The 16,861-nt window shown below is 47.0% G+C and overlaps 2 protein-coding genes across 2 annotated transcripts; both read left to right on the top strand.

Annotated features, from left to right (window-relative positions):
• The first annotated feature begins 2,512 nt into the window (after window positions 1-2,512).
• LOC134395553 (zinc finger protein 862-like) lies at window positions 2,513-14,064 on the top strand. Its single transcript, XM_063121716.1, has 7 exons — window positions 2,513-2,599; window positions 4,292-4,418; window positions 6,138-6,230; window positions 6,789-6,974; window positions 10,723-10,770; window positions 13,047-13,909; window positions 14,056-14,064. The coding sequence occupies exons 1-7, from the start codon at window positions 2,567-2,569 to the stop codon at window positions 14,062-14,064; spliced, it is 1,359 nt and encodes a 452-aa protein (XP_062977786.1). The 5' UTR covers window positions 2,513-2,566.
• Window positions 14,003-16,617, top strand: LOC134396025 (zinc finger protein 862-like). The gene has a single exon (XM_063122350.1). It carries the CDS (start codon window positions 14,099-14,101, stop codon window positions 15,134-15,136), a length of 1,038 nt encoding a protein of 345 aa, XP_062978420.1. The 5' UTR covers window positions 14,003-14,098; the 3' UTR covers window positions 15,137-16,617.
• The last annotated feature ends 244 nt before the right edge of the window (window positions 16,618-16,861 follow it).

Below are 16,861 nucleotides of genomic sequence, written 5' to 3'. Positions count from 1 at the left end.
GGCGGTAAAAGCGGCGGCAGCGTTTTGCCCTTTCGTCTGCTAGCAGAGGAAGGAAATGTGGGAGAGAGAAAAAGATAGGGGGTCGAGGCGGGAGGAGAATTGGATGGAGGCTGGTGGTGGTATTGTTTAGACCATAAGAAAACAGGCTTAAACCCTGGAATATTAGAGGTAGCCATCTGGGCTAGTAGCCATCAATAGCCTTCTCCTCTAGGAAACCCCCTTTTAAAGCCATCCAAATTGGTGGCCATCACTACATCTTGTGGTAGTGAATTCCATAGTTTAACTATGCACTGAGTGAAGAAGTCCTTCCTTTTATCTGTCCTGAATCTCCCAGCTTCATGGGATGACCCCATTGGGTTCTAGTATTATGAGAGGGAGAGAAATGTCTCCACGTCCTCCCCAGCTGATCGCTTTTCAGATGTGTTTGACCACAACAATCCTTTCTGCTGTTCACCGCTTCGAAATCTTGGATGTGGAGCAGTAATACAAATATTGTAAATAAATAAACTCCCATCATCCCCAGCCTACTGGGGATTTATTAGAATGTAAGCCTATGCGGCAGGGTCTTGCTATTTATTGTTTTACTCTGTACAGCACCATGTACATTGATGGTGCTAAATAAATAAATAAATAATAATGGAGGTGATGAGAGTTGTGGTCAAACACATCTGGCCAGTGTCTGATTAAGGAAGGCTTGGCATGTGTGCATGCCGCTTTCATATATAGGAGTAGGCAGGGTGTGTTTTTGGGGTTTTTTTGTTTGTTTACAAAGCAAACACCTATTGGCCCCTTTCAGAAGACACCTTAAACCATGGCTTTAACCAGCCTTATTCACCGTGGCTGAAGCCATGGTTTAAGGTGTCTTCTGAACACGACCTGGCTTTCTGGCTTAACCACCATGGTTAAAGCCGTGGTTTAAAGTGTCTTCTGAATGGGGCCTTTGTCTCTAAAAAAAAAAAAAAAAAGGAGAGCAATTCCAAAGGGTGGAAATCCTGAGAATTCCCTGGTAGAGATGCAAGTCTCTCCTACTTCTTGCATGCCTTTCCGTCCCTTCTTGGGGTCTCTGTGCGCCCGCCTCTCCCTTGCAGATTTCTCCAAATATGCTGCCTACAAAACATCATTACTATTTTTTGAAAGAGAGGCTAAAAACTTCATTTGCTTCATAGGATGTTGTGAGGCTTTTTGTCTCCCGAATCTGTAAACCGCCCAGAGAGCTTCGGCTATGGGGCGGTATATAAATGTAGTAAATAAATACAATCTTTTTTGAAAGATTTGGCCATTTGAAGATGGAAGCCTCTCACTTGAAAATGTTGGGATGCTTTTTTCTAATGGCAGTTGACATTAGGCCAGGGTGGGGAATGTGTGGCCTGCCAAGTGTCATTGGACTACAAGTTCCATTACCACTCACCATTGGCTAGGCTGGCTAGGGCTGATGGGAATTGCGGTTCAACAACATCTGGAAGGAGAAACGTTCTCCTTCCCTCCCTAGGCACTTGAAAGGATTGCAAAGCAAATGCTACTTTACACTTATCATAGAATCATAGAATTGTGGAGTTGGAAGGGACCACAAGGATCATCTAGTCCAGCCTTCCTCAACCTGGGGCGCTCCAGATGTGTTGGACTACAACTCCCAGAATGCCCCAGCCAGCTCTGGCTGGGGCATTCTGGGAGATGCAGTCCAACACATCTGGAGCGCCCTAGGTTGAGGAAGGCTGATCTAGTCCAACCCTCTGCAATGTGCAGGAAAACTAATTAAACCATCCATGAGAGGTGGCTCTTCTTAAAAATCTCCAGAGATGGAGACTTTTTTATTTTCTCAGCATTTTAACAGTCTGTCAACTTATTTTTAACTTTGCTGTTTTAAATTTGTATTTTAAATCTGCATTAAATTCTGCATTGCTGCTCGATTTCATCCTGGTTGTGTTCTTATATTGTATTTTATATTAGGCTTTTGTACTTTTATATTTTGAATGGTTTCCATGGTTTTAATTTTTGTAAACCTCCCAGAGAGCTTTGGCTATTGGGTGGTATAAAAATACAATAAATAAATAAATAAAATAAATGGAGAACCCACCACCTCCATTATTGGACTTTTCCACTGTTGTACCGATCTTACTGTCAGGAAAAAATTCCTTATATTTAGTTGAAATCTAGGTAGCTGTACCTAGATTTCATTATTTCATGTCCTAATTTCTGTCCTTTTAAAACATAAAAAGAACCCTGCTGGATCACTGAAAAGATTGATCTGGCACAGCGTTTGCCACATGTCCCCTATTTTTGCACTGCCTGCCAAAAATGGGTTGAGGCAGTCCTTTTCCCCCCCAAAGGCAGTTCTATCTTTTCCCTCTTCAAGTCTTTCCACATCTTTCTAATGCGCCCCCCCCCGTTATGATGCCCCTCTTCTTCTCCGCCCCCTCTCCAAATTTCCATTCCAATCAGCTTCAGATGTCTTGAAAGAAGATGTAATTTCAACTGCTCTGAAATCTTTTTCTCTGTTTTGTCTTGTGTCCACACAGGCTCTGAAAGGTGGCCCGTGTCTCAATCAGGGTCAATACACCTTCCTTGGATGAGGGATATTGATCCAGTCGAGTCTGCCAAGGTGTGGTATATCATAGAACTCCAAATACCTTCCCCTTATTTGACCGGGAAACTTTGACAACTCTTTTCATGGAATCACAGACTTGGATGGGACCCTTGAGGTCAACTGGTCCACCCACCCATTCCGCTGAAGCAGGGAATCCACTGCTGCAGCATCCCTGATCGGTGACCAGCTTCTGTTTAAAAGCCTCTGCGGAAGAGGAGGGAGACCACCGCCTCCTGTTGACAGAACAGCTTGTACCTCCAGGAGGTTCTTCCTAACATTTAGTCGAAATCCTTTTTCTTGTCATTGGAATCCGCTGGTTCTTACCTTCCGGAGCAACAGAAAGCAACATTTTAAAATCTCTTTTTAATCAGTGGAACCGTCTATTGCCAATCGTCTATTGCAAGCATCCATCGGGCTCATTTGCCTCACTTCCCCTTCCATTTGTGTAGCAAAATGGCAGCAGCACTTTAAAGAGCTGCAGGTTGGGGTGGAGTGGGGTTGCACGAAGGGAAGGGAATCGGGCCAGTGGACCTCCTGGAAGCACTAGCAAAATGTTCGGACCAGATTCGCTGGTCCTTCGCCTTCCTCATCAAGGAGGAGACAGGGAAGTAGCACGCAGGGGAATGCCCTTGTTATCTCCCATCTCAAATTGGAGATCACAAGGCGATTCCTCTCTCTGCCTCCTCCCCAACTTCCTGATAGCCTCCAGGCCAGCAGGTGGGGCTTTGGGGAGTTGGTGGGCCCCGGAAAGGGAGCCCAAGCCTCCACAGGCTGGAAGAGGACCCTCCATGGGCCAGTTTAGGCCTGCAGATCTGAGGTTCCCTGCCCCTGAAGCAACGTTTGCAACAAGAGCTTGCATCCTGCAGACCAGGGGTGGGCAGGAAATAGGTCTCTGGATGTTTTGGACTTCCAACTCCCAGAAGCCCCAGGCAGCATGGCTAATGGTCAGGAATGCTAGGAGTTGATGTCCAAAACATCTGGAAACAGGGCTGGCCTGAGACATTTTGCTGCCTGAGGCAAAGGGCAAGATGGTGCTCCCTCCGGTTGAAACTTTCTTTGGCAATGGGACAGCAGCATCCACGCCAAATGAAAGCAGCAGGCTAGCTTAGGGAGCACAGGGTAGGCCGTGTGGCCTTTAGCTCTCTTCCCTCCAACCCCTTGCTGCCGCCTCCCACCATTTGCTGCCTGACGCAACTGCCTTACTCTGACAGGCCGGCCCTGTCTGGAGACCTACTTTCTCCCCTCCCCTGCAATGGAGTTTCAAGCGTAGTTTGCCTGGGACAGAATGAAGCGGATGAAACTTGAGGTGATAAAATGGCCTGTCCCATTTCAGAATTCAGTGGGAAACGCAAACAAAACTCCCACCAAATAGTAAACTAAAACAGCAGGTTTTAGAAAGGCCTTAGCCCAGTGTTTTGCCTGGTATGTTGCTGCTGTTGTTGTTGTTTTTTTAAAAAATGTTCCATGCGGGTTTTAGTGCACGGTAGCATTCAAAAATGGCATCCTCTCCCTCAGTTGCAGCCTGAAGGGCTGCCAGCCATTTGGCCACCTCATTCTGCTGCATGTAGAAGCCAGGTTTCATCTTTCCCAAGCTTTGGGATATTATTTCTTAGTGAGCAGGATAATTTTCCTTCCTCTGTTCAGAAGTGTGTGTGTGTTTAGTGTAGCTGGGAATGATCTTTGCTTGCTTGTTCTTCCTTTTTTCAGGGGCTGGTGACCTTTGAGGATGTGGCTGTGTATTTCACAAAGGGCCAGTGGGATCTGCTGGATCCAGAGCAAAAAGCCTTGTATAAGATGGTCATGAAGGAGAATTATGAGAACGTGGCCTCCTTGGGTAAAGAATTATTTCCTAGATCGTAGGAACTGGGAATCTTTCAAGTGCCCTGGGTGTTTTCTGGCAGTTTTTTTAAAAAAATGGGTGATGGTCCTTAGGATAGACAATAGAGATGTTATACAATTCAAAAAACTAGCCACTTAATTAATCCAGGTTAGATGCAATATGGATCACCAAATCTTATTTTATTTATTTATTTAGCACCATCAATGTACCTGGTGCTGTACATAGTAAAAGAATAAAACAGCAATACCCTGCCACATAGGCTGACATCCTAATAAAATCATAATAAAACAATAAGAAAAGGAAGAGAACGCACCAAATAGGCACAGGGGACAAAACTATGGGCTCATTTACACCAAGCAGGATATTCCACTATGAAAGCGATATATAAAAGGCAGGCACCACACCAACAAGGATATGGCAGTATGGAAGCGGTATATCGTATGTCTCAATGGGCCCCAACAGTTGTCAGTGCACTTCAATACCGCTATAAAGCAGCAGTGTGGCTCCTGCCTTTTATATACCGCTTTCATAGTGGAATACCCTGCTTGGTATAGATGAGCCCTAACAGTGTGAAAGTGAGAACAAAGTCAAGTTCTAAAAGCTGTAGAAAAAAAGGAAAAGTTTTCAATTGAGCTTTAAAAACAGTGATTGAACTCGTGATCCGCAAATGCTCTGGAAGAGAATTTCAGGCATAAGGGGCAGCGAGAGAAAATGGACGAAGCCGAGCAAGAGAAGTAGAGACCCTTGGGCGGGTAAGAGACATGGCATTCGATGAGCAGAGAGCACGAGCGGAGCAATAATGTGAGATGAGAGAAGATAGGAAGGAGCTAGACTGTGAGTATTTGAGCTTTCCCCCTAAGAACCTGAGAACTTTTCTACTAGTTCTTACCCACAGGACATTATAATCTTACATAAAATAAGGGAAGAGTTTAGAACTGGGAAACCATGAAATGATTGGCAGTTGAGGAAAAGGGGCTGAAAGCAGAGCTGGCTGGGGCATTCTGGGAGTTGTAGTCCAACACATCTGGAGCGCCCCAGGTTGAGGAAGGCTGGCCTAAGGGAAAGGATGAGCAGCAGTGCAGTGCGTGCATGTGCCCACACGCCACCCCATTCAGGGGAAACCTCCTATAACGTAAAATAAAAAAAATGGGGACAAACAATGTATTTATTTCATTTCATTTCCGCCCAATAGCTGAAGTTCTCCGGACAGTTCGCAAACATTAAAACCACACGTTACGACATAAAATATAAAATATGGAAGCTTAAAACCGCGATGTAAAAGTACAACTAGAATAAAACCAAGCAGCAATGTAGAGATTTAAAATACAAATTTAAAACAGCAGCGCCACAATGGTGTCTGTAGCTGCTACAGAACACCCAAAGAGTGAAAAACCGCTTGTATGCAAGCTCATTTTGACCCTCCTGGGACTCCATAGCAGCAATGGATCCTATTTTGGTTTTGGTTTGTCATCCCCCCCATTTTCAGCACCGGTGTGGGTGTGCAGGCGTCAGGGGGCCAAAAATACCCCCTGGGCCACACGAAGTTGACCATCCATAGGCTAGAACTTTGTGGCATAAATTGCACAAATCTATATTCCCTTCTACTCCCAAGCTTTCGGGAGATTTAAAGTTAGAATATAGCCCCATGTTCTTTGGACGTCTTCTGCTAGCCATTTCCTCCTGACCCTTTCCTGCTCTTTATCCTCCTCCAAGTAGGCTTTCCAGTGGCTAAACCAGCACTGATCTTCTGGCTCGATCAAGGAGCAGAGCCTTGGGTTCAAGATCTAGGAGAAAAAACGATCAAAGGTGAGAGATTGGTAAGGCAACGTGGAGATCAGAATCCTGAACCACCCTTGTGCTGTCCAAAATCAGACTGAGAGAACCCTACACTTTTAGTTGCCCAGGCATCAGGGCTCTGATCCAAGCAAGAAAGCAGATTCCTGTTCGCTTGTTCCCAGGTGAACCTCAGTTTTCTCTTCGTAGTCCATGCCACACTCTAGGCCTGCCACTGGATCCGTGCAGAGATGTTGACGCTTCCCTGGATTCATGGAGTTCATGAATGCACAGGCAGCTTGTCTGTTTCAGTTCTGCACCCTTACGGGCCTGTTCGTTTGATGCAAGGAGAGGAGCCCTCAATAAGAACTACCAAAGGAATCAATGGAGGCAGAATTGTAGCAAAAACAAGCATTGGATTGTGCCCTTAACTGCCACATCATCCCTCTGGTTCTTTTGAAAGGACTTTGTCTCAGACTCTGATGGGCTGCCACTCTTTGGACTATTTATACAATACAGGACTAGTTGAACACTTTGTCCTGACATAAGGAGGCTTTCTAGGTTATCTCTTTTTTTGTCCCCCTCTCCCAGCAGGTGACAAGAAGACAGTGAAGAAAAAAGCCACTTGCCTGCTGTGTGGGAAGACGGTCTCTTCCAAATATGCTCTTATTGGACACATGAGGACCCACACAGGGGAGAAACCTTACGAGTGCGCGGAGTGCAGGCGAAGATTTGCGCTGAGGAAGAATCTCACCTTGCATCAGAAAACCCACCTGAGTGAGCAAGCGGGATTATGTCGCAACTTGCAGGAGAGCCGTTGTTGGGAAGGTGGAGGGTGAACCTGTATATTAGAGGGAATCCTCTGTGTGTGTGCGCATACAAGCATGCAATGGATCTGTGTGCATTTTGTATACGGAGAGGTGAGGTGAGGTGGGTGTTGATGCAAGCTGGGACATCCAGTGTTGTGGTTCCCGCAGGGGTGAGGAACCCGAGGTCCTCCAGATGATGTTGGGGTAAAACACCCATCATCCTTCACTATTGGCAGCGCTGTCTGGGGATGATGGGAGTTGTAGTCATCCAGAGGGCAACTGGCTTCGGAGCCCTGGTGACAGCGTTGTGCAGCCTTCCCCAACTTGGTGTCATCCAGGTGTGTTGGACTGCAGCCCCCATTATCTCTCAGCTAGGCAGGGGATGATAGGAGCTGTAGTCCAGCACAGCCATTTATTTATAGGGCAGAAAGTAAATGGAGGCATTTGGCCACTGGGGTTGGGGTTAAATCTGCTTCCTTGTCATCCCAGTTTTTTTAGGGAGAAGCTTTTGCCCTTCTACCAATGGTCTGTCTAGTTGAAGCCCAGCTACTTCCTCTCCCAGTGAACTCAACTAGAAACACTGAGAACTCAGCTTGCTTAGCTCCGCACTGGGTTCTATTTACATATCTGTACGCCGCCCTGAGTTCTTAATGATATATGGCGGGATATAAATGTTTTAAATAAATAAATAAATAGCTCTGCCCTAGGTTCTATTTGCATAGCTCCGCCCAGGATTCTATTTGCATAGCTCTGCCCTGGGTTCTATTTGCATAGCTCCGCCTGGGGTTCTATTTGCATAGCTCTGCCCTGGGTTCTGTTTTGCACAACTCCGCCCGGCGTTCTATTTGCATAGCTCTGCCCTGGGTTCTATTTGCATAGCTCCGCCTGGGGTTCTATTTGCATAGCTCCGCCTGGGGTTCTATTTGCATAGCTCCACCTGGGGTTCTATTTGCATAGCTCCGCTCTGGGTTCTATTTGCATAGCTCCGCTCTGGGTTCTATTTGCATAGCTCCGCCTGGGGTTCTATTTGCATAGCTCTGCCCTGGGTTCTGTTTTGCACAACTCCGCCCGGCGTTCTATTTGCATAGCTCTGCCCTGGGTTCTATTTGCATAGCTCCGCCTGGGGTTCTATTTGCATAGCTCCTCCCAGGGTTCTATTTGCATAGCTCCGCTCTGGGTTCTATTTGCATAGCTCTGCCCTGGGTTCTGTTTTGCACAACTCTGCCCTGGGTTCTGTTTTGCACAACTCTGTGCTGGGTTCTATTTCATGGCCACCATAGTATGTGACTCTACAGAAGGGATCCAAGGATTCCACTGCAGAACTGACCAGAGTGAAAGGGGTTTGTATGTGTGTTTGACTATCCTCAGTGCTTAGCTGCTGATTGCTAGTGCTGTCCCATCCCTGTGGGTGAGGCTGTTGCAGTCATCCCTAAAAATAACATTTGCACAGATCCTTCAAGTGTTCAAAGCTGCTTCATGTGCATTATTTAGTTACAAGCCTAACAACCCCCCCCCCCCCCATAGGTAAGTCCATGTTATTATCCCACCCCACGTATTTCAGATGGTGGTGGTGGGAGTTTGAGGCTGGGAGAAAGTGGCTTGCGTAAAGTGAGTTCATGGCAAGAGGTGAGATTCAAACTGGGGACTTCCCGATTGGTAGCTCAGTCTCTTAGCCGCTACCCCAGCTCTCTGTTGTAGAGCGAAAGGTTGTGATCCAGCCAATTGTGCATCTAGATCTGTACGTGCTGTAAGGATTTCTGTAGGGTTTTTAGTTTATTTGACCTTTATACCCCGCTCCTCTATGAAAACCATACTCAAAGTGGCTTACAGTAAAACTACAGAAATAGATTTCATGCCCAATATGACAACAACAAGACTATCAACACCAGGGGAGGGGCCTGTAGCTTAGTGGCAGAGTGCCTGCTTTGCTTGCAGAAGGTCGCCAGTTCAATTCCCCGGCATCTCCAGGAAGGAATCCTGCCCGAAACCCCTAGAGAGCCGTCAGCAGCCCTTTCGCCCAATCTAGGGTGACTCTATGGAAAGGAGGACAGGGGGAATTTCAGCAGGTGTCATTTGTATGCATGCAGCACCAGGTGAAATTCCCTCCTCATCACAACAGTTAAAGCTGCAGGAGCCCTGCCCTCTTTTGGATCTGGCAAGTGACAGTGATACAAATGGCACCTGCTGCAATCCCACTTCTATAACCTTTCTAAATATACATGGGTTGCTTCCCTGCAGAGCACCTTGCTCCGAGCTGCCAGTTAGCCCAAGAGACCCTTTCCTGTAAAGAACTGGCTTTTCTCCAAGAACAGCCAGGAGAACAAGAGCCTCCAGGTAGCGGCTTCTATCTCCCATGAGGGTTAGATTCTTTGGGTGCCCCCACCGCCTGGAGTGCAGTGGGTGGCTTCAGGGGAAAGGTTCTACTCTAGAGGTGGGAAACCATTTTTCTCTCCCCACCCTATGAATGGCTGTTTACTAGAAAGACAATATGAAAAGGAGGACAGGGCTCCTGTATCTTTAACAGTTGTATTGAAAAGGGAATTTCAGCAGGTGTCATTTGTATATAGGGAGAACCTGGTGAAATTCCCTCTTCATCACAACAGTTAAAGCTGCAGGAGCTATACTAACCAGATTTAAAAGAGGGCAGGGCACCTGCAGCTTTAACTGTTGTGATGAAGAGGGAATTTCACCAGGTTCTCCACATATACAAATATATACAAATGACACCTGCTGAAATTCCCTTTTCAATACAACTGTTAAAGATACAGGAGCCCTGTCCTCCTTTTCATATGGTCACCCTATGTTTATCCCCAGGAAAAGTCAATAGTGGGTGGGCCACAGATAATGGTGGACAGAGCCAAACCCAACTTGGGCAGACATCACAGGATTGCATAGCTCCCAGTGGCCCTGTTTAGACAACACGCTAAACCATGATGGTTAAGCATTCTGAGCTACACATTATGGCTTAGCGTGTCGCGTGAACCATGACTTAGTGCATTGTGTGAACCATTCCTAACCATGGTGGCCACAAAACCACAGTTTAAACATGTTCACTAACCATTTACTGCAAAAGGGTTAGTGGCCTAACCATGGTTTAGCGTGTGTCTGAACAGGCCCTCTCCCCTCTCTCTATCTCTCTGTGCCATCTCTTTCTTTCTCTCTCACTGTGCCTCCCCCCCACCCCAATCACTGTCCATTTCAGATCACTCACTGCAAGGCTTCCCCACCCCCTCGGCTCACCACGTAGCATCTCTCTCTCTCTCTCTCTCATATGCACACATGCAGAGCAGAAGAGAGAGCTATTCCCAGAGGGGTGGTCCAGAGAGCAAGAGGGGCCTGCAGCACTTGGAGGGCTGCATGCAGGTTCCCCACCACTAGCCTGGTGACACCCTATGGAAAGCTCTCCCCAGGGAGGCTCACCTGGCACCTATATCTTGATGTAATTTCCGTGTCAGACAAAGCCCTTTTTATTTTCCCAGGGCTTTTAAATCCTCTGAATATTGCTTTTATGCTGTTGGATGTTTATTTTTAATTCTGCTGACTTGTGGCCAGGGAAAGCGGGGGGATGGCCATCTGACAGACCCTGGACGGCTGGATTGGGACTCCCGGTGGGCCACAGGTTCAACACCTTTGCTTTAGAAGCACGTCTGAGCCTGTAAAGCTTTGTCCTCCCTTCACATTAACTTCTTTTTAATTCACTCTTTCTTCACTCTCAGATGACGAAGCGCCAGGAGTTGCATCACCTCAGCCAAGCGACCTTGGAGGTGAGTTCAACAGAGTAACTGGGCTTTTGCATTTGCAGTGTATCAGTATCCTAGCCAACAGTAATTGATTGATCAATTACAACCAATGAAGCTCTCTGGGCAGTTTATAACGTTTAAACCCATAAAACACAACACAATAAAAATACAACGTAAACATTTAAAGCTGCAGTACAAAATAAAAACTAAAAAAACCAAAATAAAACCTAGCATCAGTGCAAAGATCTGAAATACAGTAACAGATTTTAAACAACAGAAAGACTAAAATTCATGGGAAGCTAAGAAGGTCTTCACTTGGTGGCCAAAAAGACCACCATGTAGGCCCCAGGTAGGCTTTGATGTAGGCCTGAGGCAGGCAACTAGGCCGAGACAAGTTGGTTCTGTGTGGTAGCTGTTTTTGCAATGAGGTAATCATTAGGACCAGTTCCATGTTTTGGGGTGGGGGCACAGCACGATGCGTGTTGGTCCCCTGACCCCCCAGCAGGCACCTCTCTTCCTTAGCATTGCCCCCATCTGTGGCAGTGGCTGCTCTTTCTCCTCAGAGTTGTCTGCTCACTTCCCAGAGAGCCAGCAGGAAAGCAGGTGACAGCAACAAGAAGTGACTGTCACCAGCTTGCCTGTGCATTAAAGTGGGCAAGTGGCAGCGGTACCGAGGAGCAGTGGTGGGACAAGGGGTCAGGGATCAACAATGGCCCCTCCTGGGTTGTTGTGGTCTGAAGTTGAGAAAGCCCAGATGTGTGTTGTGGCAGGATGTCCACAGTATTCCAGTGCTGAGGCTGGCCTGACGCAGGGACTTCCTAGACTGGAAGCTGGTCAGTGGCCAAGAAATCCTTCAAGCAACAGAGAAAGGCGAGGAAGTAGTTACAGCTCCACTGCCTTTCTCGGTGGCCAGGGCCTTTACATCTGGTTAGGTTCCAATTCCACAGGAGCCAGCCTCTGACAGGAACAGTCACCCCCTGGAGTATAGGAGCCCACAACTGCTTGAAAATTTACCTCATCCCCTTTTGTGGGAGTTCTGTCCAGTGGCATTAAGGAGGTTCTAACCTTAAAGGCAGCCTAAAAAATAATGATAGATTAATTAATTAAAACAGTTGCTGTGACTAGGAATGAGGAAGAACAGCAGTTGCCCCAGACTTGAGCAGTGACAGGACAAAAAGAACCACAAATGGCAGAATGCACACGTTCAGAAGGCATGCTAAGCCACAGTAGTTAAGCATTCTGAGGTAAACATTATGGCTTAGTGTGTTATGTGAAACCATTTCTAACCCTGGTGGCTACATAACCATGGGTTCAACATGCTCACTAACCATTTGCTGCAAAAGGGTTAGCGGCCTAACCATGGTTTAGCATGTGGTCTGAACAGGCCCACACACTGCTCAAAACACACAACCGTATTACTGTAATATTCCCAAGATCCTGAACTGTATTTGAGCCCAGCAGCTGTGGCCCTTGGAGCGCAGCAAGGCTGGCACTAACAGCTGGAACACTTGGGAGGTTGGGGAAAAGGAGATAAATTCATTGGCCCTGTTCAGCTGACACCCTAAACCATGGTGGCTAAGGCTTTTTGGTTAACCAAAAAGTCTTAACCACCATGGTTTAGGGTGTCAGCTGAACAGGGCAGCGCCACTTCCTAGCATAGGTCTCTTTCTGCTGCTAGTCTCCTTTGGGGGAGACTGAAGGGAGCTAGCTGTCAACCATTAAGCCATGTTAAAAGACACCCCCCACTTCACTGCCAAAGCCTCCTGAACTGAATTTAAACTAGTCTACTATGGCCCCTTGGTGTGTAGCAAGATTACCATTAGAAGGGATTAGCTTTTTTGTTGCTTTGTATCTTGCTAATGTTGATTTTTGCTTTGCACTTGTGTTTTAACTCTCAATTGTATATTATTGAATTTAATATGGAATGTATGCTATGATCGTTGAATTTGTCATCATCATGATAATGATAACAACAATAATGTTTTTTCTGCCTATGAGGGCCTATGAAACCATGTACAATTTGAAATAATAGATTCCCCCCTATTTTACTGCCTGGCTAAAACTCAATAGGGATGGATGATTTCTGACCTCCCTTGGGAGGAAGTTCTGTAGTCAGAGTGCTGCTACAGAAAAGGCCCTCTCTCATATACCCACCAGCCTAGCCTCTCTGTGATTTTTTTTTTTTTGGTAACAAAATGTGAGAGTTTCATTTTGTTTAAGTTGGATTTTATTGTGAGCTGCCTTGGGCACAGTACACTTTGGACAACTGCCATTTAAATAAGCTAAACTTATCTCAACAGGGATAATCAAGGTTGAAATGGTGGAAGACCCAGATGAACGAGATCTGATGGACGACTTCGCTCTTTCCCTGTATCCCCCAATAGAAGCATGGTCTCCAAACCTACATCAAGATGGCTGTGGAAGGGAACCAGGTGCAGCAGGGACACTAAAAAAGACTTTGGGCCCGCGATCAATTCAGAAGTCGTGGTTTTCCCAGTTTCCGTGGCTGGAGGCGGACAAAGGGCAGACCACTCTGTACTGCGTGGTCTGCAAGGAAAAGCCGCCCACTCATGGTCCCGTGTCCAAGCTCGTAACAGGATACACTGGACCATTCAAAGTGGAGACTCTCAAACACCACGACAAGAGCAACGCCCATAACCTTTGCGTCCGTGCATTGACAGCTAAGGAAGACCCCGACAGTGCCCCAGCGGCCGAGCGCATGACAAAGATGTCCAGCTACGTGCTGAAAAATATGGAGCACCTTTTCAGCGCAGCTTATGACATTGCGTACCATTCAAAGCCGTTGAATGATTATGAAAAGGCATTGGATCTCTTGCAAGTCATGGGAGCCCCTATCATCCCCAGGTACAGGAATAGAGTGGCGTGCACTCTTTTCATCAAGTGCATTGCGGACACGCTGAGGAAGGAAATACTCAGTGACATACGCCAGTCCCCCTGCATATGCATTCTGCTGGATGGCTTCATGGATTCCTCAGATCAGTCGTGCGTCGCAATTTACATCAGGTATATAAAAGCATCGGAAGTGAAGGAATCCTACATCTGCTTGGCATCGCTGCCCAGCGAAATAGCCGACGCCTGTTTCACCGCGACCATTTCAGCCTTGGATGAACTGCAAATCCCATTTCGGAAGCCGGGGTGGGTGGTGGGTCTGGGAATGGGCGGGGCAGCTAATATAGTGGAATGCAAAAGCGGACTCGTTGCAAAGTTCCAAGAGATCATCCCTCAGTTGTCGCCGGCTCATTGCGTTACTCACAAGTTACAATATGCGGTCATTGATGCCTGCTGCAGGGACGTTGATTTTGTGAAGAACTGTGAAAAGCACATACGGGCGATGTTCAAATTTTACCAGTCCTCTCCCGAAAGGCTGAGAGAGCTGCAGGCTGTGGCTTGCGGGCTAGGCCAGAAGGTGGTGAAACTGATGGAATCGAACAGTGTGAGGTGGGTCGTAAGCAAGAGGCAAACTCTGAGTGCCCTTCTTGAAAGCTTGCCCGCGGTCGTTCGTCATCTCGAGCGCCTGTCAAAGTCCAGTGGACACGAGGGACAAAAGGCCAAAGGGATGTTGACGTTCCTGAGGAGTTTTGATTTTGTAAAATTCTCCCACTTCTTGATAGATTTTCTTCATATTTACAAGCCCCTCTCAGAGGTGTTTCAGAAAGAACATGTTTTGGTGGGGCAGGTGATCGCCACTCTAGAAAGCACATATCTTGGGTTGCAAAACCTCCTTCAACAGCCAGGACCAAAGGAAGAAGAGTTTAATGCAAACGTAAAAGACGGATGTTTCCGTGGCGTCTCCTTGGATGTGGTAGAGATGGGAGAGTTCCGATTCCAAGTTGACAGAGCAAAAATTATTCTGACCGGGGCAGAATATCTACATAAAAGATTTGACACGGAGAAATCCCCACCGTTATTAAAAAACATGGAAGTGTTCGATGCCTTATCTTGGCCTGCTGGTTGTCTTGATGCCAACTTTGGAGAGGCGGAGATTCTTTCTTTGGCAAACCGTTTTGGCTGTGTTCTCCCAGCGAGCCGTGATAAGGAAAGACTGCTGGAGGAATGGAGCGCGCTGAAAAACACCGCCCAGAACCTTTCATTTCCCGCGTTCTGCAAGAAAGCAATGGCGGAGGGCCTGAAGCTTCCTTCGCTGAGTAAACTCGCCTCGATCTCGGCATGTATGCGTATTTCTACGGCAAGTTGTAAGCGGGGGTTTGTCGTTATGAATCTGATAAGAACGTACGAGAGGTTGAAGCTTTCCAACGAAGTGGCGAACTCTCTCGTGATGGTGGCAGTCAATGGTGTGGCAGTATCAGAATTTGACCCGTTGCCTGCGATCGAGCACTGGTACTTAACGTCTTCGGGTCGTCGCTGTTGACCGTTGAACTGTTTTCTTCAGGTGCATCATTGGCACAGAAGTTGCATGGAAGAGGGGACTGTTTTGATACTAAATGTGTAGCGCCGTCAGTATCTGAAGAGCTACACGTTGTGTCTGGAGACAACTGTGCGCCCTCAGACACTTTCTTTGGTTCTCAGCAAGGTGCCATACCCCACCCACTCCTCAAACTGAGACCAACAGCAACATACCAGCAGCTGGGGTTTCTTCAAAGCAAAATGACGGCCTCCAGCCACTGCCATCTTCAATTCCCATGAACGTCTCTGGGGTTGGAGACATCCTTAGGAAAGGGAAATGATGGGCTTGCATCACATCTGTCTGATGCGAGCCCATCTGTCTGGTAAACTGGGGAGGGAAGGAGTTAAAGACAGCAGTGGGCGACCAGGAAGGCCACTAGAAGCCAGCTGGGGAGAGTTGTGTACTTGCATGTCCTGAATGGATGAGGGCTGTATGTATGCGAGAAAGAGAGGAGAGGGAGAAAGATTATGGGGGATTTTTAAAGAGATCCTGAAAAAGAATGTGGCGTTTCATGTGCTTGCAGAGAAGTGGAGAAGAAAGGGGGCATGTGCATGTATGATGGATACTCTGTGTGTGCGCATGTGCGGGGGGTGAGTAATAAGTTGGCTGGCAGAGGTGGGGGAGAAAAAAAGGTTGCTTCTGTGAAATTGGCACAGAAAACTGGGGTTCAGAGAAGCTTAGTGTGTTGGGGTTCATCCCCGACCTCTGCCTTGTACTCTGTCCTTTGGGCAGGTTACTTCTCTGTTACGGCTAGCCACACTTCCCGCAGCGACTATTTTGCAATGGTACCCTGAAAAGTTCCTGAAATTGCCAAATGCCCACCGTACATATTTACCCGGAAGTAACTCTCACTTATTTCAGTGGGACTTACTCACAGGTAATTACAGATTTGGTTTCAGCCTAAACCTGCTAATCTGGATTAAAAAAACTGATCACTTTCCTCATGGCAAATACGAGTTACGGAACTAATATTTCAAGGGCAGCTGGGCAGCAGGAAAAATTCCTGTTTCCTGGAGTTTTTATGCTTTTCTTTCAACTTCTTTCCTATTTGCCTTCCTTGTTCTAATATTTACCCAGTTTTTAACTAAGGCTGCAATGATTTGTCAATTGGTTAGATTAATAGGGTTAAAAATATAGAAACATAGGAAGCTGCCTTATATTGAGTCAGACCATGGGCCATCTAGCCCAGTATTGTTGACACTGACTGGCAGCAACGGGTCTCCAGGGTTTCAGGTTACGGTTCTTTCCTTGCCCTACCTGGATAAGCCGGGGATTGAACTTGGGACCCTTCTGCATGCCAAGCATGTGCTCTATCACACTGAGCTATGGGGCAACAGCTACATAAGAAGGCTTTTCTATACCAAGTCAGATGTTTGGTCCGTTTGGCCCGGGAGTGGGGAATTTTTCTCTCTATTAAGGACCACATCCCCTTTGGAGTTAATGTGTCATTGTGGGGTGGGGTCCCTCTTCCTCTTTCAGTCACTCCACAGCTTGATAACATGTGGTTTAGCCCAGCCTTCCTCAACCTGGGGCGCTCCAGATGTGTTGGACTGCTGGCTGGGGCATTCTGGGAGTTGTAGTCCAACACATCTGGAGCGCCCCAGGTTGAGGAAGGCTGGTTTAGCCCAATATAATTTTTTCTGACTGGCAATGGCTCACCAAACCCGCTACTTGTGTTATTTTTTAAAA

The sequence above is a fragment of the Elgaria multicarinata genome, chromosome 3 (genome assembly GCF_023053635.1).
Source record: "Elgaria multicarinata webbii isolate HBS135686 ecotype San Diego chromosome 3, rElgMul1.1.pri, whole genome shotgun sequence".
NCBI classification, from domain to species: Eukaryota; Metazoa; Chordata; class Lepidosauria; order Squamata; family Anguidae; genus Elgaria; species Elgaria multicarinata.
Note: the sequence above shows the minus strand (reverse complement) of the source record. Positions and strands in the feature narration are given on the sequence as shown.

Excerpts from the sequence above, each read along its gene's own strand:
- LOC134396025 (XM_063122350.1), top strand. The coding sequence starts at position 14,099 with ATGTTCAAATTTTACCAGTCCTCTCCCGAAAGGCTGAGAGAGCTGCAG.
- LOC134395553 (XM_063121716.1), top strand. The coding sequence starts at position 2,567 with ATGAGGGATATTGATCCAGTCGAGTCTGCCAAG. Across the intron at positions 6,231-6,788 it reads AGGAGAAAAAACGATCAAAG|CAGGTGACAAGAAGACAGTG; the intron begins GTGAGAGATTGG and ends CCCCTCTCCCAG. Across the intron at positions 6,975-10,722 it reads GCATCAGAAAACCCACCTGA|ATGACGAAGCGCCAGGAGTT; the intron begins GTGAGCAAGCGG and ends CTTCACTCTCAG.